The sequence below is a fragment of the Calonectris borealis genome, chromosome 2 (genome assembly GCF_964195595.1).
Source record: "Calonectris borealis chromosome 2, bCalBor7.hap1.2, whole genome shotgun sequence".
Taxonomy (NCBI): domain Eukaryota; kingdom Metazoa; phylum Chordata; class Aves; order Procellariiformes; family Procellariidae; genus Calonectris; species Calonectris borealis.
In genome coordinates this window covers 3,612,376-3,636,945 of record NC_134313.1, presented here as the reverse complement: position 1 = coordinate 3,636,945, position 24,570 = coordinate 3,612,376, and the positions used below count along the sequence as shown (strand labels likewise).

General features: G+C 43.6%; 1 protein-coding gene across 6 annotated transcripts in view; it reads right to left on the bottom strand.

The window, feature by feature from the left end:
- The window catches only part of TSNARE1 (t-SNARE domain containing 1), a 554,353-nt gene that overhangs the window by 212,953 nt on the left and 316,830 nt on the right, over nucleotides 1-24,570 (bottom strand). For 5 of the 6 annotated variants that reach the window (XM_075141068.1, XM_075141069.1, XM_075141070.1 and 2 more), the window contains one exon: nucleotides 19,514-19,681. In XM_075141068.1, the coding sequence (XP_074997169.1) occupies nucleotides 19,514-19,681 (168 nt within the window). The remainder of the gene's footprint in view (nucleotides 1-19,513; nucleotides 19,682-24,570) is intronic. The other variant, XM_075141073.1, reaches the window with a different exon arrangement.

Here is a 24,570-nt window from a genome sequence, read left to right as displayed (position 1 = left end):
AATCCTTCTGGGCTGCCCTCTGCCCGCAGCATGGACTGTGATCCCATGAGGTCTTCCCAGCCCCAGCAGCACACAGCAGGAAGGAGCCAGAAAGATGCTCCATCTGACAGCTCTTCTCCCCCCAGCAAAGGGGTAACGTACCAGCGTCACAGACATGGGACTGGGACCGCAGGGAAGGACCGCTTGTCCTCGTTTCGGCTGGAATAGAGTTAAATTTCTTCCTAGTGCTGTGTTTTGGATTTATTATGAGGAGAATGTTGATAACACACTGATGTTTTCAGTTGTTGCTGAGTACCCTGCTAGTCAAGGACAGATCCCATGCTCTACCAAGTGCATGAGAGGCTGGGAGAGAGCATAGCTGGGACAGCTGGCCCAGCTGGCCAACGGGATATTCCATACCATGTGACATCATGCTCAGTATATGAATGGTAGGCGTGATCCAGGAAGTAGCGATCGCTACTTGGTTATCGGTCAGCGCAGGTGGTGAGCAATTGCATTGTGCATCACTCACTTTGTATATTTTATTATTATTATTATCATCATCATCATCATCATCATCATCATCATTATTTTCCCTTCCTTTTCTGTTCCATTAAACTGTCTTTACCTCAACCCACAAGTTTTTCTCACTTTTACCCTTCTGATTCTTTCCCTGCCCCACTGTGTGTCGGGGGAGTGTGCAAGCGGCTGCGTGGTGTTTGGCTGCCTACCAGATCAAACCACGATACCACTGCACCGTGATATAAGGGGATAACATTGTACCTTGCGGGAGGGACAAGGAGAGAAAAATGTTGAAAGAAGCTCTAGCATGGCGGGATCTATTTGAGTGTGGTTGTAAAATACCTTGTGCTTCTCCAAAAGCACCCAGGGGAGAGGAAAGCTGTGCATGAAAGAAATGCTGTTCACAGTTTTCTTTGGAGGTGTTTGAAAGTCATTCAAAATGAGACACCATTTACAGCTCGTAGAAATCAGCATTGAAGTCAGTTGATCTATACCAATTTCCAATAACAGAGTATCTATCCTATAAGCAAATTAGCTCACTCACCAAGTTCCTATAGCATGTTTGGGGGAAGACTACCTATACTTAAAAACCATTGATTTATGAGAGACCCTCATTGGGTCTCTTTCCCAGGAAAAAGTGATAACCTTTCTACTGTGGTCCACATAAAAGGAAGGAAGTTCCTCTAAATCTTAATAGGCGAGTTGTAAAAAGTTGTGATGCTCAGCAGCACCTGGAGTTAAATGGGAAGACTCAAGACTGAAAGACACAGAGTCCTTAATCCTTAGATAGGGAGACAGGTGACTGGTAGAGAAATGCACGGCTAATTCCCTGTTTGCATTTAAAGCTCTTTATTCACTGGCTCAGCAATTCCGCTGTGGCATTTATTTTTAATGCTTTATTTTTGCAATTTGACTTTCTAATGGCAACACCTGAAGTCTCACCTTCCTTAACCCTTCACAGTGATATCAAATAGAAAGAACAACAGAGGAAACAACTGAAGGAACACAGCTTATCCCTGTCAGACCTCAGTAGGAGATGACTCCCTCTTAAGCAATCGGCACCAACGTGCAACGGTGCAAGATTTCCTTTTATTTCCTCCAGGTACAGCCAGGGTGGGAGGACCTAATCCCAAAAGTCCCTGCATCACAACACTGAGACTCATATTTATAGGCATGAACTGAAATCAGAGAGGCAGAGAAGTCACAGGGGTTGCTCTTAATTTCTCCCCCCCCTTTTCATTGTTCATCTGAATTAGCAAGGAACAAAGAAGAAGGAGAGAAATGCCTCCTGTGACAACCAAAATGCTCCAGAGAGTTCATCTTTAGGGCTATTTTAAAGGATAAAGCCAAATATAGGGACCAATGCTAATGGAGTGACTTTTGGGTCCTGGCTGCTGGCAGCACCTGCTAATCGAATCAGGCTGAAGAGCTGAAATTTGCATGGCAGTAAGTTTATAGGGACTGTCGAAATGAGACTAAATATGACATTCTGCTGAATCACTGCAGATCTAAACATCCTTCACTTTTCCTCCTTACTAGTCTCTCACCCTCCCTTCAATGTCACTCCCCACTGCCCTCACCGCACGCCAAGAAGAACAAGAATAAAGAGGCACTTCTGCTCTCATCTGAGTTTCATCGAGAAAGACCCAAACCCCTGAAAACAACAGGGATAGAGACTGCAGGAGCAGCTGTTATCTGTGTTTTGGGCAATGGGTTACTTCGTGCAACCCCCATTCTGCTGCAATGATTGGGTACAGCCAATTTCTTGGCTGAGACCAAGTCACCAAATTAATTTCATGCCTGACAAATTGAAGCTTTCCGAAGACACTTTGGTTCACCAGAAACCTGGTCAGCACAGAGGACAGAGAAGCTGAAAAGATTCATAATTCCTCAAAACCTCTGAATTTATGGCCAATTCCTAAAACCAGCCAGGCAAAGAGACAGTAACTGCTTTCCTCAAAAACTTGTCTCGCACATTAAGATGAGTTTTTTCTTACATGAGAAAATAGCAGTCTTTCTCCTAAAGAGAGTGCAAGAGCTCACAGCGCTGTAAGAGATTTAAAGTTGTTCCTCCTCCTCATTGACAGATACCTGGGCTCCCATCATCTCCAGGGGAGAAAGGTGGCTGCCGAGAAGCAAAATGCCCCTGTACATACGAGTGCTTTGAACATAGACCCCTTTTGTGAATGCACCCAGCAGCAAACCATCATTCATAAAATCAGCATATGCTAATCAAAGTCTCCAGCACTCAGCTCTGAGCGCTGAACCTGCATTCCCCATGGACATCTGTCTGTCAATCCCATGGCACTCAGCAGATTACTCATCTTTTAAAAGCTTAACAGCACGTTGTCTGACATAGCCAACGCTCCTGTAAGTTCTCCCCCAGGTGTGTTTTATGCGTACAAGCATCGGAGCAGCTCTTTTCCTCCCTGCCCTCCCTCCTGCACCCTCATCTTTATATCTCAAGATTTTTCAGAGGGCAAGAACTTATCTCTCTCTTTGACAGTGCAATCCGCTATGTGCTCTTGGAGAGAGGGGCTGCTGTTTAGCTTCTCTTGATAAAGTCATGATACCATGGGTGAAACTTCAGAGCACAGCAAGCTCCCTCTGTAGGGGAGATCTGCCTTCAGTTACAAATGATGATTAGCATTTTCCTTGAGCTTCGTCCAAGCTGGATAGATGACAGTGTGTTTTGTGAAGAGGAGCACGTTCCATCTGCGTAGCAATTCAAAGAAGGGGAGAAAAATTAAAAGCCAAATATGCCAGATCTTGTATTTGGATCTCTCAGCGCAGCACACTCTGAAGGGAATTCAGTGCGGAAGTAAAGAACAAGCAGCATTTTAATCCTGGCACTGATACTGACTCTTTCCCGGGTCTTAGACAAGGCATTTACATTTCTATGGAGCTCCACTGGCAGAGAAACAATCCATAATGTCTCAGTTTCCCCAGCTGTGAAATGGGGATAGGAGCACGGTAAGAAATCTGCAACAACTTTGATCTCTTGTGTATTGCGTGGGCAAGAACTGACAAGCAAAGATGGGACTCAGGAACTTTTGCTCCAAAAATCACCAAAGGCAGAGTTAAAGGTAAGCAGATCTTACTGCCTGCTACAGGTACATGAAAAGAAGGAAGTTTTAGACATTCACAAGAATGTTTATGGTGATCCAGAAAAGTCCTTTTAGTCCCTGACAGCTCAGTAGAAGATGTTGGGAGTAACATTACAAAAAACTGGTTGGATATGTTTTGATCTTTGACCCAAAGTCCTTCCATCTCCCATCCTTCAACAGCGATCCCTCACTCTTAAATTAGAAGATAATTCAACTTTGTTCTTTATATCAGCAAGAGGTCACATTTTCAAAAAATGTGGGGTTTGATGCCTACATGAGCAAATGGATATTTTTAAGCATTAGTTTCCAGATCCCTTCCTAAATAAAGCAACTAAACTTTCACTACATGGTTGACCCCACCACATCTACATTCCACTTGCTGCTGGAGAAGACAGATCTGAATTCTTCTGAAAATATGACTCTGGTTGTAAGTGCTTAAACTCTCTGCATCAAAATAGTCCCCCCCTTCACTCACAATGAACTTCCAATATGTATTGGAAATACAGAAGGGAGGACACTGCATCAGGCCAGGTACTTGTATGTTTACTACATTTCCAGGAAGGGAAGGAATATTTAAAAGCTATTGTGTTTTGGTGTTTGAGGTTTAACATTTCAGGCTAAACCATGTGCTTCTACAAGTTTTATGAGACTAGCAACACCCTACTGAGCACTAGAAACATTTTTGTGGGGCCTTGACTTATTCAGGCTTCTCAGGCAACTTTTATGCTATCCATTCTTTGCTTCTTTTCTCACTTGACTAATGAATTAATAAACATGGTAGGAAAGCAATGATTCCAACATACTCTGTTGGGATCTATTCCTCAAAAAGGAATAGTGCTCAGGAAAAAAAGTGCTTAAAGAAGTGCTCAGAAAGGATGCATCTATTTGGGCTAATCCAGCAAGCTCAATAATGATAGCACCACACTAGCAGTCTGCTGAATCTTGGTTAATCTCTCCCCTTAGTAAGTAAGGGCTCATGCTGCTAATGGGTACAGGACTTCTAGTGAGCTTGATGTATGGGAATGTGATTTGGGAATAGGAATGTGTCAGCCGAGGGCACAGATAGAGCAAGTTCATGCTGGTCTGCGAAGGACTCACAAGAGATGCTTGCAGGAGCATGGGGGAGAAAGTTGCACAAAAGGCGCAGAGTCCTCTGCAACTAAGATGTCACAAAAGGGGCAAAAATGGAAACAATACACACAACATTTTAGGAAAGAAGGACAATGTTGCAGAGTGTTTCAGTGTCCTTTGAAAGTACACAGAAATCCACATCAGCTTAGAAAAACCCAACTTCTGGTCTTGCATTCAGGACATTCCCAGACCCTAATCTAACCCTATTTCTATTCACCCCTAATCCCTATTTCCCTCCCTTGACTATAAACAACCCTAAGCAACAGTTTATGCAGAAATGCCTACTCTTAAGATATCTGCATCTGGTCAGGTGAATGCCACCATGGGGCACCCGCCAATTTCTCTCCACAGCTACAATTTCAGATATTTCTTTAACGGTCTATAGACCAGACAGCTTTACTTGCACGACCAGCAAAAGGCAGCTCCAACGGTTACTCATAAGATCAGCATTGTTATTCACACTCATAGCAAACATGTCAGTGCAGACTCAGGACCAGCCAGAGCATATGGACACATTGTCCACGGGATGTCCACAGAGTAACCCCATTGATGGGACACGGACCCACTGGACACAGAGCCACCTCAGAGGACTACTATTCCAGGGAGATGCAGACATAGGCATGGACACTGTCCTGCACGCCAGCCTTTGCTGACTTCTACCCATCCACCTGATGGAGAAAAGGATGATGACATCCTAATATCTTAACTATTCTCCCAAATAAATGAAAAATGTGGTGTGAAAGAGGAAGAAAAGCATGAACCCCTGCCTGTGGTAGCAATATGGAAGAGGAGGGGGAATGAGAATGACTTGGGACCTCACACAGGCAGGGAAATAAAGATGTCTTAGCTTTAGATTGAAGCAAGATTAACACACGAACTTTTGGTAGCCCTCAGTGGTGCAGTCAGAGAAGATGGAGACATAATGGGATCACAGGATCACAGGATAATTCAGGTTTGAAGGGGCCACAGGAGAGCCCTAGTCTAGCCTCTCGCTCACAGCAGGACCAACTATGAGGTCAGACCAGGTTGCTCAGGGGTCTAGTTAAAAATTTGCATTGGAAAAAAAAAACATTAAAATGTTTACATTAAAATTTGCATTTCTCCATAACACCTAGGTGAGTCTTAACAGTCTTTCTGCATCAAGTGTGCTGTCTGGTAGTCTCAATACAAAGGGGAACAAGAGACTTCAGTGCAGGGAAGGAAATGACAACCAGAGAAGACACACTAGGTAGAGAGATGGTGAACAGGGTGGTGGGGAAATACAGTTCTATAACATCCTCTTTTATAAAGGAGCTATTGAAAGTATTAAAGAATACCTGAAAAAGATGCACCTGCATACTGCAGAGAGCATAAACTAATACTGTCTTTGGCATCAGCCTGTAAAATTTTACATCCATTCTTAATACTGTTAACATTGTGATTTTCAGTCTAATTTCTGCGAGGATATGGGAGAATATTACTGTCGAGGCTAATTTATAAAGAACCAGACACCTTTGGGTAAATAGGAGGGAACATGAACTGGTCTTGCTGTGAAATGTGAATTTCAATCACCTTCTCAGTGATCTCTTCCCTTGTTATCTCTGTAGGGTCTTTTCAATACACTTGGTTCACCCTCCTCTCTCCGGAGCTGTTCAGGGAGGGCTGACTCCCTCTCCAACAAGTAGGGTCTCGATGGGATGCTCCAGGGCTTTGCTACATGGGCTTTTATCTATTCATAGCATAAAACTAACCTGTTGTTATTCTCTCCGTCTGGATTGGGGAAAATTTTGATTTGCCTACCAAAAAGAAATAAAAAAGAAAGCATGACACTCAATCCAGGAAGGCAAGAAGTCAAATCTGCAGTAATGGCTCTTGAGAGCACTGCTCGGGGATCTTGGCTGGTTGATGGGCTATTGATCTATATTGTTATTAATTAGCACCAGAGAACTAGAGAGTGAGCTGCTCTAACCTAAGTAATAGGTGAGAGTGGTAATTCCCCTTCGGGGCAGCAAATCACATCCACAAAAATAGCAGTATCGATGAGGCATATGATGTTTGTACTGTCTGTGCGAACAGAAATAGGAGCAAGATATTACCTTTATTGAGACAGTCATCATCCGGCAACAAAAAAATAGGCAAAAGTGCAGTAAATGGAGGAGGAAAGTAACACATCCTTTTAACAAAGGAAATATTAACACTTAAGCGAGAGGATTTGCAGAAGATAAACACTATTTCATCACAAGCACTAGAGATCTTTCTCCAGCTTTCTACCTTATCAATGTACATTGACAGGCCATATACGAGTCTTTAACTCAGCTCAATTTCTGTGGAGATATATATGCAGATGTGTCTGCCTAAAATTCGGATTATTAGCAAATAATGTGTGTGTCAGCACTATTTTCTCCTTCTGCAGAGGAAATACTTCACTTTTAGTAGGTGCTAAAGTCCATCCCTATTCAGCAAAGCTCTTAAGACATACATAAGTGATTTGCTGAATCAAGGCTTTCATTACTAGCTTCTTTATGCAAACTCACTGAAAGGAAGAGACCATAAGAAAGGTTTGGGCAAGACTCTCTGACACTAACAGTCTTTGGATAAGGCACTGGGAATCTAAGTCAGAAGAGGAAAATTATCTCTAGCAGAACAGTGGAAACCTCTCCAATTTAGTTAAAAGCACTTCACTACACACAGTATTGTCATAAGATTACACCTGAGACATAAGAAATGTCTAGGACAAAGAAGAACAAAAGAAATGTTATGTATTTCTGAATCCTCTCTGTCTTGCAAAGTGAGATCCTAGGTTGTACACATATCCCTGATGAAATACTGATTGCAAAAATATACAAGCTCTAATCATTTCCGTGAGGAGAGGAAGAAATACAGTTTTAGCCAGCTGATAAGAAAAAGTTTGAGCTTTTGCAAGTAGTCTTAGTAAAAATGATGTGTGAGCAGGAAGGAGATGATGAGAGAATTTTCACAATGTATTACTTGGTGGTACTTCATCTCTTGCCTCTGTGTCTGGATGTATTGGGTTTATGGGCCCGATGGATGTATACCAATACATTCTAACAGTAGCATTTAATAAATAGTGGAGATGGAAAGAGAAGGGAAGACAGCAAGAATTCTCTGTGGGGGCATGTGATTTTTGCGTTTGCTATTTTAGCATGTAACTGCCATCTATACCGTTCTCCAGGTTGTTACTGAGTTGTCATACTCTGTGGACTGCAGTGGGGAAAGGATCCTGACTCCTCAGCCGTTTGGTGTGGATTGGTTGAACACCATACTATGCGAGGCTAGCAGGACTAACTAGCTATGCTGACATTGCAGAGCAATTCCCTTGCGTCTCCTCTGGATCCCATGTGATGTCCCTTTAGCGCTGAAATGTAATCTTATATTTGTTTTCTCTATGGAAGGTGGTAGGTATCGTGAGAGACTTGTGTCACAGCTTGTTGGAGCAATTTTCTTCTAGCATGAAGGTGAAATTCCCCTAGCATGATGATGTTCTGGGCTCTAGGACGTGATAAAAAAGTATATGGCACTTTCAAGCAGCATTGGGAATTGTTCTGGATGGAGAAAGCCAAACTTAAGGTAATAGGTAATCACACTGGCTTTCTGGAGAAGACTGAGAAGCAGATTATCTCTCAGCTGCTCTGGAAAGAACGAAGTCTGTACCTGCACTGGCAAGTATTGCAAAGCAGCGGGCGCAGATGTACAGAGAAAAACAGCTGGTGCCAGGGACCCAATATCCAAAGTATCCATGAAGTTTTATTTCACACTAGCTCCAGCCTGTTCCTATAGACAGAATGTCTATTATTGGTCAAAATCCATGAAGTGGACGCTTGTAGTACATCTTTTAATGGACTTTCATCCCGCATGAATTTAATTTATGAGCTCTGAGAGTGCTCTCAGAAGTGAACTAGAACACAATATGTGAGCACAACTGCACAATTCCCACAAAAATATGAGCTGGCAGCGTGCCCAGGTGGCCAAGAAGGCCAACGGCATCCTGGCCTCTATCAGAACTAGTGTGGCCAGCAGGAGTAGGGAGGTGATCGTGCCCCTGTACTCGGCACTGGAGAGGCCGCACCTCGAATCCTGTGTTCAGTTTTGGGCCCCTCACTACAAGAAGGACATTGAGTGCTGGAGCATGTCCAGAGAAGGGCAACGAAGCTGGTGAAGGGCCTGGAGCACAAGTCTGATGAGGAGCGGCTGAGGGACCTGGGGTTGTTTAGACTGGAGAAGAGGAGGCTGAGGGGAGACCTCATCGTGCTCTATTATCTGAAAGGAGGTTGTAGGGAGGTGGGTGTTGGTCTCTTCTCCCAAGTAACAAGTGATAGGATGAGAGTAAATGGCCTCAAGTAGTGCCAGGTGAGGTTTAGATTGGACATTAGGAAAAATTTATTCACCAACAAGGTCATCAAGCACTGGAACAGGCTGCCCAGGGAAGTGGTTGAGTCACCATCCCTGGAGGTATTTAAAAGACGCTTAAGGACATGGTTTCGTGGTGGATTTGGTAGTGTTAGGTTAATGGTTGGACTCAATGATCTTAAGGGTCTTTTCCTACCTAAATGATTCTATGATTCTATTCTGTGATTCTAAAACTGCCTTTCTCATAGAAGCCAAAACATTTCAATAGACACCCCTTAAGCAGACTTGCTCCGCAAAGAAGTCTGGAAGTTAACTAGCACATGTTTAATGACGATGCTTGAAAAAGCATCATCTGGAGTGAAACGGAATGAGTCAAAATGACACTGAAAACACCAAAACAGCACTGGCCCATTCAGGGCAGAGTCTCTGAAACTCCAATTAATAAAAATTTTCAGTGCTGACTGGCACGACAGTGGCAGTTTGAAGGCAACATGTTAAGGATGTGGAGATTGCCTATGAAGGGTTTTGACATGAAGGCAAGTAATTGCAGTTTGGAGCAATGCATAAGTTGTGGAGGCCACAAGGGGACAGAGAGGGGAGGCATGTGCAAATCAATATGCAATGAAAACAGTCACCGCATGAGTCTGCTGGGATAGACTGCTTTTTGTTCTCAATACTTGCTAAGGCTTCTCCACATTTTCAAAGAGGCCAGCTGTTGTTTTCACATATCCCTTATTTTGCCCTCAGGCTTGCACAGAATTTACCCTTAATTCACCTCACTCCTCTTCTTCCCTAAATGTTAGTGAAGACTAAAGGAAATTTTTGTGATCAAATCATCAAATCAATAGGGCTGCAGCTGTACAAGGACATAGAAGATGCCTGTTCTCAGGCACTGAAACTGCAGGTATACACTTCATTGCATCCATTTCATTAAGTCCCCTTACCCTCTGAACAGGGTGGCTGCATCAAAACTGCTAATGGAGAACACGTTAACTCTCAGACTGTGCCAATATTTGGGCAAGCACTGGCTGATCTGGGTCAAAAGTGTGCCAGGATATGCTTTAACAATTTAGAAGTGTAATGAGTCAGTTCTAGTGTCCTTGGTACTGTTTAATTTACGAGTGTAGAAATGATGTAGAAATCTTCCATCAGCACTTATAACCTCTGAATTGGATCCGTGGGGCTTTTTACACATTTCTTCTGTTCAGCTTTGGTACAACACCAAGATCCTATATCATAGAATCATAGAATAGTTTGGGTTGGAAGGGACCTTTAAAGGTTGGATCTAGTCCAACCCCCCTGCCGTGGGCAGGGACATCTTCAACTAGATCAGGTTGCTCAGAGCCCCATCCAACCTGACCTTGAATGTACCCAGGGATGGGGCATCTACCACCTCTCTGGGCAACCTGTGCCAGTGTTTCACCACCCTCAGCGTAAAACATTTCTTCCTTATACCTAGTCTAAATCTACCCTCTTTTAGTTTAAAACCATTTCCCCTACTAAAAAGTCTGTCCCCACCTTTCTTATAAGCCCCCTTTAAGTACTGAGAGGCTGCAATAAGGTCTCTCCAAAGCCTTCTCTTCTCCAGGCTGAATAACTCCAACTCTCTCAGCCTTTCTTCATAGCAGAGGCGTTCCATCCCTCTGATCATTTTTGTGGCCTCCTCTGGACCCGCTCCAACAGGTCCATGTCTTTCTTGTGCTGAGGGCTCCAGAGCAGGACGCAGTACTGCACATGGGGTCTCACCAGAGCAGAACAAAGGGGCAGAATCACCTTCCTCGACCTGCTGGCCACCCTGCTTTTGATGCAGCCCAGGATACAGTTGGCCTTCTGGGCTGCGAGAGCACATTGTCGGCTCATATCCAGCTTTTCATCCACCAGTCCTCCCAAGTCCTTCTCCACAGGGCTGCTCTCAATCCCTTCATCCCCCAGCCTGTATTGATACCGGGGGTTGCCCTGACCCAGGTGCAGGACCCTGCGCTTGACCTTGTTGAACCTCATGAGGTTCCCACGGGCCCACTTCTCGAGCTTGTCCAGGTCCCTCTGGATGGCATCCCGTCCCTCAGGCGTGTCAACCGCACCACTCAGCTTGGTGTCATCTGCAAACTTGCTGAGGGTGCACTCGATCCCAGTGTCTATGTCATCGATGAAGATATTAAACAGTACTGGTCCCAATACGGACCCCTGTGGGACACCACTCATCACCAATCTCCATCTGGATATTGAGCCATTGACCACTACCTTCTGGATGCATCTACCCAACCAATTCCTCACCCATGGGACAGTCCACACATCAAATCCATACCTCTCCAGTTTAGAGAGAAGAATGTTGTGGGGGACCATGTCAAAGGCCTTACAGAGGTCCACATAGATGACATCGGTAGCCCTTCCCATGTCCACTGATGTAGTCACTCCATCATAGAAGGCCACTAGGTTGGTCAGGCAGAACTTGCCCTTGGTGAAGCCATGCTGGGTGTCTCGAATCACTTCCCTGTCCTCCATGTGCCTTAGCATAGCTTCCAGGAGGATCTGTTCCATGATCTTCCCAGGCACAGAGGTGAGACTGACTGGCCTGTAGTTCCCCAGGTCTTCCTTTTTTTCCCTTTTTAAAAAAGGGGGTTATGTTTCCCCTTTTCCAGTCAGTGGGAACTTCACCGGACTGCCACGACTTCTCAAATACGATGCATAGTGGCTTAGCAACTTCATCCGCCAGTTCCTTCAGGACCTGTGGATGGATCTCATCAGGTCCCATGGAATTGTGCACCTTCACAATTTGGACATTAGGAGAAATTTCTTTACTGAAAGAGTGATCAGGCCTTGGAACAGGCTGCCCAGGGAAGTGGTGGAGTCACTATCCCTGGAAGTATTTAAAAGATGTGTAGATGAGGCCCTTAGGGACATGGTGTAGTGGGCATGGTGTGTTGGGTTGACGGTTGGACACGATGATCTTAGAGGTCTTTTCCAACCTGTATGATTCTATGATTCTACGATTCACGTTCCTTAGATGGTCTTGAACCTAGTCTTCTCCTACCGTGGGCAACTCTTCATTCTCCCAGTCCCCGCCTTTGCCTTCTGCGGCTTGGACAGTGAGGCTCTAGCACTTGCCGGTGAAGACCGAGTCAAAAAAGTCATTGAGTCCCTCAGCCTTCTCTATATCCCGGGTAACCAGGTCTCATGTTTCATTCCGGAGAGGGCCCACATTTTCCCTGGTCTTCCTTTTATCACCGATGTACCTACAGAAGCTTTTCTTGTTGCCCTTGACGTCCCTGGCCGATTTAATTCCATCAGGGCTTTAGCTTTCCTAACCTGATCCTTGGCTGCTCAGACAATTTCTCTGTATTTCTCCCAGGCTACCTGTCCTTGCTTCCACCTTCTGTAGGCTTCCTTTTTGTGTTTGAGTGTGTCCAGGAGCTCCTTGTTCATCCATGCAGGCCTCCTGGCGTTTTTGCCCAATTACCTCTTTGTTGGGATGCTCCCATGGTACTCTACCAAGCAGATCCCTGAAGAGGCCAAAGTCTGCTTTCCTGAAGTCCAGGGTAGTGAGCTTGCTGTGCGCCCTCCTTGGTCCCCTAAGGATCTTGAACTCCATCATTTATGGTCACTGCAGCCAAGGCTGCCCTTGAGCTTCACATTCCACACCAGCCCCTGCCTGTTGGTGAGAACAAGGTCCCGCATAGCACCTCTCCTTGTTGTCCTGTACCACTTGCAGAAGGAAGTTATCACCAACACATTCCCGGAACCTCCCCGACTGCTTATGCTCTGCCGTGTTGTCCCTCCACCAGATACCGGAATGGTTGAAGTCCCCTATGAGGACCAGGGCTTGTGAACGTGAGGCTGCTATCTGTGTATAGAGGGCCTCATCCGCTCAGTCTTCCTGGTCAGGTGGCCTGTAGCAGACCCCCACTGTAATGTCACCTGTCCCTGCCCTCCCTTTAATCCTGACCCATAAGCTCTCGGTCAACTCCTCATCCATCCCCAGGCAGAGCTCCTTGCACTCCAGCTGGTCATTGACATGGAGGATGACTTCCCCTCCTCGTCTCCCCTGCCTGTCCTTCCTAAAGAGCCTGTATCCCTCCATCCCAACACTCCAGTCCTAGGAGCCATCCCACCACGTCTCCGTGATGCCAATAAGATCGTAGCCCTGCAGGCGTGCGCACGTGTCTAACTCCTCTTGTTTGTTCCCCATGCTATGTGCGTTTGCATAGAGGCATTTAAGTTGGGCCCCCGATGAAGCTGTCTTACTGGCTGGGGTTCCTTTGTGCTGCTCTTCAGGCGCTCTCCCGCTGACCTGTGATCCTTATCCAGGCTCTCGGCATCTATTGCTGGCCCTGGCATCAAACTGGTGGGAGTGGGATGGATTGAGGTTCCCCTCCCCTGGCAACTTTAGTTTAAAGGCTATACGGTCTGCTGCTGTAGGAGAAAGGAACTAACAAATAGAAAATAATTGAGAATAGAGCACTGAAGTGACTGAAAAGCAAGGGAGACTGACTTGTGAAGAGGAGGATAACTGTTAGCATTTGAGGAGTTTAAAAGCCAAAGGGGAAGAAGAATTATTTGCAGGGTCCAGTAGAGTTTCACTAGGTATAAAGAGCTGAGAATGAGAAAGGGATCTTTAGCAAGAACAGAGGGAAGCATTTCATCAACACTGAAGCCTGCTGGACCGTGAAATAGTCTCCCAAAATAAATGGTGGCAGTCCTACAGCTCGGGTCATTTTAAATTAGACTGGCCAAAATACTCGAGCGGATTCTTTAGGGAACAACTCAATACCGAGTGCCAGGGATGGCCATGCCAACCTCGCAGGCAGCTCTGCCGCTCATGATAATTAGGCTCCACCACGCTGCCATGAAAAGAGAGCTGTTTGACACTCACGCAGCACCAGATCTTTCACTTACGGTACTTGTCATGATATTGTGTTATTTATACATTACACTGAGTCGAAAAGTCTCTGTGAAGAGGCAAGCAGAGCCCTCATAAGTCAAAACCCTGGACTATTGAAGCTGATGAAAGATATAAAATAGCTTGCATTAAACCTTCTAAACTGCTAGTGTCAGTGAGAGATTTTACTGAAAATACCCCTCAGCAAGAAATGATACGTAGTAATGAGTGAACAAGGAACATGTTTGAACTAACAAACACACTCTGACAGACTCTGTGGGGCTTTTTTTGTTTTATTTTTATTGTATTTCATTTTCTGTCTGCTTACAAATGCTTGACTGACAGGCGTGGAGGCTGGCATCTATCACTTCTCTTCAAAACAGATAGGGAATGAACATCAACATTTCTCAACACCGACCCAGAGGGAACAACCTTTCCTAAAAATAAAAGCATTTCCCTCGCACCTGTTGCCGCACCCTATCCAACTCCCCTTCTCTTTTGCCAAGAGAAGCATCAACTAAAATGAAGCTCTGTTGATGTGTTTTGCTTTCTTCAGGATATCCTCACCTGATGATTAGAAACTGGACGGAGGTATTCTCACCATATACTCACTTGCCAAAAGTTAACAAAGCACCACCAGACAGCATTGGTTCTCATGCTCTGATAACCATATATTACTGGAGAAAACTGTCCACCTTCTCACATCAGCCAAGATAATGCCTGAGTTCTGCATAAATACAAAAAGAAAGAAATGGAAACCTGTGGAAATACCCCAGGGAGCAGGGGGGGATCCTTCTTGCTTTTTACTGTGTCTTCTGACTGAAATGAGGAGGGAACATGCTAAACAACTTATTCTCCCAATTCCTTCTGAGATGTAAGATGAAGTTTTCAGCCTTATGTCATGGTTTAACCTGGCAGGCGGCCAAACACCACACAGCCGCTCGCTCAGTCCCCCCCACACACAGTGGGACGGGGAGAGAATCGGAAAGGTAAGAGTGAGAAAAACTCATGGGTTGAAATAAAGACAGTTTAATAGAACAAAAAAGGGAAAAAAAATAGAATATACAAAATGAGTGATGCACAATGCAATTGCTCACCACCTGTGCTGATCAATAACCAAGTAGCAATCGCTACTTCCTGGGTTACGTCTACCATTCGTATACTGAGCATGACGTCACATGGTATGGAATACCCCATTGGACAGCTGGGCCAGCTGTCCCGGCTATGCTACCTCCTCCCAGCCTCTGCTTGGTAGGGCATGGAAGCTGTCCTTGACAGGAAATTTAGTAACAACTGAAAACATCAGTGTGTTATCAACATTCTTCTCATACCAAATCCAAAACAAAGCACTAGGAAGAAATTTAACTCTATCCCAGCTGAAACCAGGACACTCGTTTTATAGGCAAGTGACTTAAGATAAGTACAATTAGTGCCCAGGGTACATAAGAAGTTGATGGCAGAGTTGACACAAACTAATTTCTCCAAATGCTTTCCTAGCACCCTTCAACTGGGGAACTCTCCATGGCTGCACAGCCATCTGCAGCTGATGGTCTCCAGTTTGCAACGTCTGTGCACCCAGTAGCGATTAATCATTAAACTGTGTTTCAGCTAGACTTACCTTGTACTCATTTGATCTGAATGACCGACTTCCTGACTGCTCAGTAATTTGGTAACTGCAATTATCTGTATAAACTGACTGGCATCTACTGGTTTTCAGGGCTGAGAGGTGATGTGGTTAGTCCTGGTAGTGTCAGGTTTGGTAGCTGACAAAATGGGCAGCTGCCTACCTCCATGGACTGAGCTCTTATTGCTGCTGCTCCTCCTGGGGGGACGGAGAGAAAAAGGGGTGTAGGGAAGTCAGGATAGATGAAGGGAACCTTGCCATTTCAGGGACAACCATTCCCAATACCAGCAGCAAGCCCTGCTCTCCAACTCTGCCCTTTCCCTGGTATACTTCTGTCTTGGCTGTTCCCCACTCTTCATGGTAGGAGAATGCCCACGGCTGTGTTAGCAGCCCGGGAAGCATGGGAGTGGGACGGGAGAAAGGAAAGAGGGTTGTGGAGGAGGTGGGATGATCTGGTGGTGATTCCAAGGAAATGGTGGTGGGGTCTGGGAGGGGTTCATCTCATCACCTCTGGAGAAGCTGTCTGCATGGGGAGGATCACTGGAGGCTTTCTGAATCAATATGGCATTTAGCAACTTTTTTTATAGGTCTTTCCAGTCATCAGATGAAATTCTGAAGTTCTCCATTCAATGGTTATCCATTTCTTCTCAGATTTTATCTCCTTCCATTTTTCACATGACCACAGGTGCCAATGAAAGGCCTGGGACACTAAATTATATATATTTGCTATGACAGAGCTTGTGCCAGCACTGAGCACTGACAATGCACATTACAGTTCAGCTCATGTATTTCTGATGACACATTTTACAGTACTATATATAAAGTTGTTATGGCATCTATTATTCACTGCCAATACAGTTCAAGTTAAAATAGGTTTTATATAACAGTTCAAAGCAATACTTTAAGAAATAACACTTGTGTCAAGGCTGCTACCAGATTTTGACATTTCCAAGCAATAAAGATCTTTATCCAAAATGTAAGGTTTTGGCAAGACATCTCCCTTGCAGACTCCTCTATTTTTAATCTGCAAGCAATAGCAAAAGAAGCACATTTAAATAAAATGAACAGCCAGCTGAACTTTTGACATGGCTGTTCTCTTTCTAGGTGGAAACTGTGAACACTGAAAAGTGCCTCAAGGGATGTTCATGACAGAGAACAATGTCCCATTAACCTGAACCTCTGAAGAGATTCTGGAGATGTGGAAAACACACAGGTGGGAAAGAGTCATTGGAACATTAAGAAGATGTCTATTATGGGCACAATTTTATATCTGTTTTTCAGGACACAAGACGGGAAGAGAATTTATTTCCTCATTTCTTTAGCAATGAAAAAGGTTTTATATCTGTTCTTGCAAAAAGGGCAAATTCAATGTCTCTTTAAAAAAGGCCTATTACTGGTACCAGCACCATGAGCTTCTCCAAAGTCGTGTGCTAATCAGTGTGGCCCAGAAGATATGATATAGCAATGCTCTATGATCTCTTCTGTGCTGCTTACGGTCTACGTGTTTCTGGTGCTAGATATGCAGAAAAGTAAAAATCCCAGCAAGACCAATCTACTTGCACAAGATATGTTTTGCACAGCTCTGTTCTTCATTCTGGTCGCTAAAGAGCAAAGGAGAACAAATGCTATACATCAATTTGGCAATAAATTTAGTTTATTAGCTGTGTTTGACAGGAATAACATTTCCTTTTATCCTTCTTGGTTACTTACCAAGTTGCAAAAAAGTTGTAAGGGTGACTGAGCTCAGTGAGTCCCTTCTCTGTATAGCCACAACTTCTAACGAAATCAGGGAAGTTTTAACGTGCAAGATAAGTCCTTTCACAAGAAATATATTTGTGTGGGTCAACAAACAGAAAAACAAAACCCAGTGAAAATGATTTAAAAGCACCATCTGCTTATTCAAATACAGCTGGGGAGAGGTACGACGCAGGCCAAAAATCCATTTCATTTTCATTATATTTCTTTCAAGAGAGATGTTAAATAAAATACTATTGGTCCTAAATGTTTTCCTCCTGAGGAGAAATGTTTAAGCTACATTTGAAAGAATGCATGTGGAATGCAGACCTCCTTACAGGATGAATATGGATCTTGGATAGCACAGCAAAATGAATGCAGTTATGATGGAGATAGGGAAAAAACAGGGGAAAAGAAAGTGCACACATTCTTAGGAAGCAAAAGGCTGAACAACATTAACAGCTTAAATTGAATGAGTTATTAACTGCATAAGTTGAATAAGTTATCCAGAGATAAATTCATGTTAGGCAGAAAGGTATACATGATCTACCAAATCAATAGATACGCAACCTGCTCAATACATGAGTGTTGCATTTATTTAGAAGTTATGTAGGACTGGGACTGGATTCACTTAACTCGCCCGAAGTACCCCGCCATGGCCACGTGGTCCAGTGCAACCCCATGCAGAGATATCAGCTTGTGGCACAGAAACGGGATTTAACCAGCAAAATAAGGATCTCTCTAAGGAAACATGACTGCATCTCTTGATTTTCCAAAGTTGGTGTGCTTGAGGCTGGCTTTGTCACTCTCCACTGCCTAACGGGCAAACACTAAATGTGTTTTTTTTTTTTCTGGGGAGGACAGGGGACAACTTAAAGATGGAAAGAAAAAGGTAGTGACTATATTTCAAACAAAAGGATCACAACAATATCCTTTAGCGTCCACAACACCATTTCAGAAATACCTTTGCATCCATCCTTCTTGAACATCAAAGTGCAGGGACATCCCAAAACATGCATTTTCTTGCAACACAATTCCCTAGAGTTTGTCCTGGTGGATGCAAAGAGATTCCTCAAGTATGCAAGGACAATTCACACCCAAGGATACTCAGTGTGAGCATATTCTTTAATGATTTCACCCCTAGTAATGCACCCAAATCCACAAAACTCAATCATCTCTATTCAGCAAGCTATAACAGAAATTAGACATACCCTAACCTCGACCCACTCCTGTAAAACTGTCAAAATTTCTTACTTACAGTGTTGAATCATATGTAGCTCTCTCACTGTTTGCAAACAGAGGTCGAAGCCTCAAAACACCAGTCTACAGCAGGAATATTTGTCCCCTCAATCACAATTCCTGCTATACCGCAACCAAAATCTATTCTGATAAAATTAGCTCAATCCAATTAAAGGACAAAGTATAGTCCTTAATTAAATGTTCTGATTATTCTGAAACCCTCTTTTTTTGGTTCATCTTGAGTTTAGGACTGTAAAAGCATACAAATTAGAAAGATTTAAAATGTCCTGGTTTTACTCATGTATTGCTTAAATTTGAGTAACAAGCGTTTCCCAAAAGCATAAAAAGAGAAGTATAAAAAGAAAAATGTGGGATGTTTAACTTATTCAGACCTCTTTTTGTTCCTTTTTTTTCATATTTTATTTATAGCACTTCTAAAAAAGGGAATAAAAATAGTATATCTTCTTTTAACTACATCAAGAACATCCAAATACTTTGACAAAACAGAAATATTGCATTATTTGAAAAAGTTAACAAGTTATTTCCTTTCGTCTACCTATTATTCTCTCTATTGGTAAAGCTGAATATTTTCTGTCTGTGACAAATTCCAGTTTCAAGTTTGCATGCACCAAGAAAGTTGTTTTGCTGCAGAACCATGCTCAATTAAACTACCTCACTACAGACTCTGTTATGGAAGACCTACAGAAAAAAAAAAAATTAGCCCTTGAATATTAATTAATTCTTGTCATTTTCATTACAGGTCATATGGATTTCTAATTCTTCCTCCTGCCACTGACTTCCATTTTTAGAAACACCTGATAATCTCTCCCATGTTCAGTGCTGTTGTACAGGCAGCCATGTAAATCAGCATTTCCTTCATCATGTTGAGCAATGCACAACACAAGGAATCTGCACTTCCAGCTCACAAGCCCGTGACGGGAGAAGGTTACTGACCTCAATCTGCTGAATGGCCTCTTCCCGCTGACGGATGGCCTCCAGATCCTCTTCGGTGATTTCTGAGAGTAAGGCTTGATCCTGGCTCTGGTTCTGCCACATGCCATCTCCGCCATTAAAGATCTTCTCATCATCAGGTAGGTCAGAGAAGGGGGTCCTAGGGGTCTGCTGAGATGGAGAATGGGAAGAAAGCAAAGGACGTGTGAATATTGTTCAGTTTTACATAGCCTTCTTACGGGAAAAGAAAACGGTAATATAACAGATTGCATAAACAGTGACGAAAAGAGAAGAGTAAATTACACGAGAGGAAACATATCAAGTCTTGAAGGAAGTGTTAGGACCTGAAACCAGATCTCCTGAGCTACATTTGAGCCCCAACAACCAGCTTCAATTTTCCGGCAGTTCTGACAGAACAAAACATTTACGTGCACCTGAAAAATGACACATTTACCTGGTTGATTTTCCTGCAAATTCTTCTGGAATTGGATACTTTCTCAGGCAGACATAAAGCCTGTGTGTTTGCCTTGAAGACTTTATAATCTAACTTGCAACATTCAACATACCAAAGGATGCTATCTTGCCTATTCATGAGATAAACTAAATATAGTTAAAAAAAAGGGAAAATCATTATAGTAATGTGACTGCATAGTCATCAGTTTGAGCCACTCAGAGTTTCATGGTGTTCACTCTGTAGATTTCACTTGATTTTGCTGACACATCAGATACCATTTTCTAGGTAGTTAGGTGTTCATACTGCCTTCGGGAGCTGTGCTCGTATTCAGATCCAGATTGAAAGAGTCTGTTCATGATCCAGCTGCATCTACACTGCAGGTAGGGGCAGAGGTTTAACAAGGTCTTCTCCTCCTCCCAGCCTTTAGCTTCTGTGCCTACGGAGGTGTTAGGTTCACTCGAGACTGGACTCAGAGAACGAATCGACACAAGGTTGGTTTGGAGAATCAGGAGGTTGAGTTCAAGTCCCAAACTAATAGGCACTGCTGAAGCCTCCAATCCTACAACTGCATGAGTATTTCACTTCAAACAATGCACATGGTCCTTTAAACTCGCCTTGAGCTGAGCTTTGACTCCTAATCAAAAGTTACAACAAAAAAGTAATCCAAGTGCTTCCAAAGCTCTGAAGTCAAAAGAAGAAATGGCAGTTGCTACAGCACATTCTTGACCTGAATGTCCCCAAAGTCCCTGAAAGCTACAGGAGAAAACAAGCACAAGAATTCAGTTCTCTGAATCTGGGCTTATCTGAAGCACAAACACCAGGTCTTTTCAATGAGTTGTGCGTGAGAAATAAAGGCCTTTGCTGTCTTGCTGTGGCTAAGTTTTCAAAGATGTTAAATGCCCTGAATTCCCACAGAATGAATAGGAAGCAAGGCCATCGAGCACCTTGCTGGAAGGCCACAGAAGGACTGGAGAACTGGAAGAGCTGGGAGGACTGGACTGGAAGTTGCAATGGAAACAATGTCAAATCACCACGGGAAGAATGAGAAGCCTAACCAAGCACACATGAGGGAGGCAGGGAAATGAGAAAAAAAAAAGTCACTTATAATGTGTTTTACTTCTTGCTTCTTTGCTTAGATATCTGCCTTGGAGGAACTGTGAAGGAGGCACGGGATGGGTAATATTTAACTCTTACAGTCACATTTAGACACACTAGCTGGCTAGATTTTGAAGAATATCAGGCACCTGGAAACTCTTGTTTAACTCTTTAATTTTTTAAAACGTGTATAATTTCTGCATTTAGAAACTAAAGAACTTTTGCAGTTGCCTAAATCTTTGCCTAACGAAAGTAATTCATCTGGACGAGGGGATCGAGTGCTCCCTCAGTAAGTTTGCAGACGACACCAAGTTGGGCGGGAGTGTTGATCTGCTCGAGGGTAGGAAGGCTCTGCAGAGGGACCTGGACAGGCTGGATCGATGGGCCGAGGCCAACTGTATGAGGTTCAACAAGGCCAAGTGCCAGGTCCTGCACTTCGGCCACAACAACCCCAGGCAACGCTACAGGCTTGGGGAAGAGTGGCTGGAAAGCTGCCCAGAGGAAAAGGACCTGGGGGTGCTGATTGACAGCCGGCTGAACATGAGCCGGCAGTGTGCCCAGGTGGCCAAGAAGGCCAACGGCATCCTGGCCTGTATCAGAACTAGTGTGGCCAGCAGGAGTAGGGAGGTGATCATGCCCCTGTACTCGGCACTGGTGAGGCCGCACCTCGAATACTGTGTTCAGTTTTGGGCCCCTCACTACAAGAAGGACATGGAGGTGCTGGAGCGTGTCCAGAGGAGGGCAACGAAGCTGGTGAAGGGCCTGGAGCACAAGCCTTATGAGGAGCGGCTGAGGGAACTGGGGTTGTTTAGCCTGGAGAAGAGGAGGCTGAGGGGAGACCTCATCGTGCTCTACAACTACCTGAAAGGAGGTTGTAGTGAGGTGGGTGTTGGTCTCTTCTGCCAAGTAACTAGTGATAGCACAAGAGGAAATGGCCTCAAGTTGCACCAAGGGAGGTTTAGATTGAACATTAGGAGAAATTTCTTTACTGAAAGAGTGATCAGGCCTTGGAACAGGCTGCCCAGGGAAGTGGTGGAGTCACCATCCCTGGAGGTATTTAAAAGACGTGTAGATGAGGCGCTTAGGGACATGGTGTAGTGGGCATGGTGGTGTTGGGTTGACGGTTGGACACGATGATCTTAGAGGTCTTTTCCAACCTCTATGATTCTATGATTCTATGATTCTATGATTATTATCATCTTCATCACCTAGTTGCAGACAAAGAAAATTATACAATGTGATGAAGGAAGTGGGGTGATGGAAGAAGTAGAGGCATATAGAAAAATTGGCAGTAAATAGCCAAGTACTTTTCAAAAATATAAACAGAAAATAAAAATCTTTGACATTAACGTCTTACTTTGTTTCACTTTCTGCTTCCCTGGGATCTGTTATCTGCAGAGAAAGGGTGTGTTACATCATTTAAAATTAGGTTAAAAATTCATTTACACTTTAAAAGACACATTTTAATAGGATTAAGATACTCTGGGGATGTTTTATTCACTAATTATTACGTGCCTTGGACACTAACTTATCTGGTAGAGTGTTTCACTGCCAAAAGCATATATTAATGGACTCAAGAAAAAAAATCCTTGGGGTATTCTAATGCTTCATTTACAGAGACAGAGGTGTCCTCTCATCTTCACCAGTGGGCTAACTAGAACATGCAGAGGCAGTTATACTGCACAATGCCAAGTAGGCTGAAAGAGCCCAAATGTCTGCCCTCTGAAGACACAAGAAAACAGTGATTTAATGAAATTCTTGTACCACGACCACAGCAAGGACACTGTGCCAAAGACCTAAATGTACATGAATGGACACTTAAAGCCATGCTTTCCTGCGCCGATATGCATTTCAGTGGAAGGTAAGAAATGTACCAGTTATCAAATGTTTCCTGTTCTGTTCTGATGTGGGAGCACAGGATTAACAGGAAAGGCAGCAATACAGCAACCAACTCTTCAAATTATATTAGTCCATGTAATACTACAGCTGTATCACAAACAGGCTTGATCTTGGCCTGTGTCAACTCTATTAGTCATCCCCACTTGTTGGTCCTGGTATCTGTAAATAACACCCCCCCCCCAAATAATCCAAATAGTGCAATGCAAGTGATGCTGCTCAGTCATCTCTTACAAAAGCTGGCTATTCATGTGTTTAAATAGATAATGGTCTAGACACAGATGTTTTTCTCTAAACAAAGTAGTGTCTTAAGTTAATTTCAGAGCTGCTGAAGGCAGTTGTGTGAGTTTGTACCCCTAATATCTTTCAAGAAAATCCAACCATGGCTGCTGAATGAATGAGTAAATTGGGAAATAACGGGATGCAGGGGGGCTGAAATTTCCTTCCAGACATAAAAACAGCTCCATAGTAACTGTAAATATAGTCACCATGACCTGCTTATCAGGTAGCTGGCTCTGCTAACAAATTAAAAGTGATTTTGTGTTTGTTGATGGTACGGTGTCCCTCATTTCTGTGATAAAGTGAACAAATCCTGGATTTGAAAGTGTGAAGAAACCTAATGACTTTTAATACTTCTGATTGAAAACTGCATATAGCTTGGTTTATCAGTGGGTTTTGTTCCCTTTTGACTTGTGCTCATTGCCATGTCTGACAAAATATTTTATTTATAGCAAGAAAAGATACGATGGAGGGCACTCACAGAGCCTCCACAGATAAAGTTCCTTTTGAAAACGCACTGGAAGGGGCCATAACTCCCTATATAGGCATTTCCGCATTAAATTTGATTTAGTGCCAAATTTTATGCCCTGTGAATCTCTGTGTAATTTTCTGTTGGATTTCCTTTCATAAATTGTTAATTGGATGTGTTTGAAGTTGTTCTTTTGTTGAAATTTGCCTGCGGCAGATTTTTGTCAAGATGTATCTATAAACCAAACTCTGCCTGCGAAAAAAAAATGATAGGAGAGAAAAAGTTGAGTATATCTGATATGCTCAGTAGTTCTTTTAAATCTAAATTCTTAGGACTGAGGGTCATACTATGCTGTTATTTGTCATATCTGAAAAATTTTGCCCAGGCACAACATTTTTTCTGTTGGATAAAATCTTTTCACTGGGATAAAATCGTTGCTGCTTAGCACTACATTTTTTTATCAGATTTATTCTACAAATGGGGAGACGCTATATGTAGCTGCTGATGGAGAAAAAGAAAAAAAAATTAAAAAAGGTTTTATCTGGATGGTGACAACTTCTGCCAGTATCTGTACTTCACCAGCAGTAAAATCTTTGCATCAGAAGCTGCGTGTCCGAGACGCCTCCAAAGACGACCCCCTCCCAGCCCTGTGCCTGCCTCACTCCCCATTTGTGTATGAGAAGGGACAGAAGAGGAGCGTTAACACACACAATTTCTTCTTCTTGTACACAGCAATACCACAAGGTTTACAACCCATGTCACATAAAATCACCAAGCAAAGGACTGAAATGACCTCTCTTCTAGTTCCCATATGGTTTTTATTCCACCCAGAAGCAGAAACCTAACACGAACCCCCCCTAATATTAC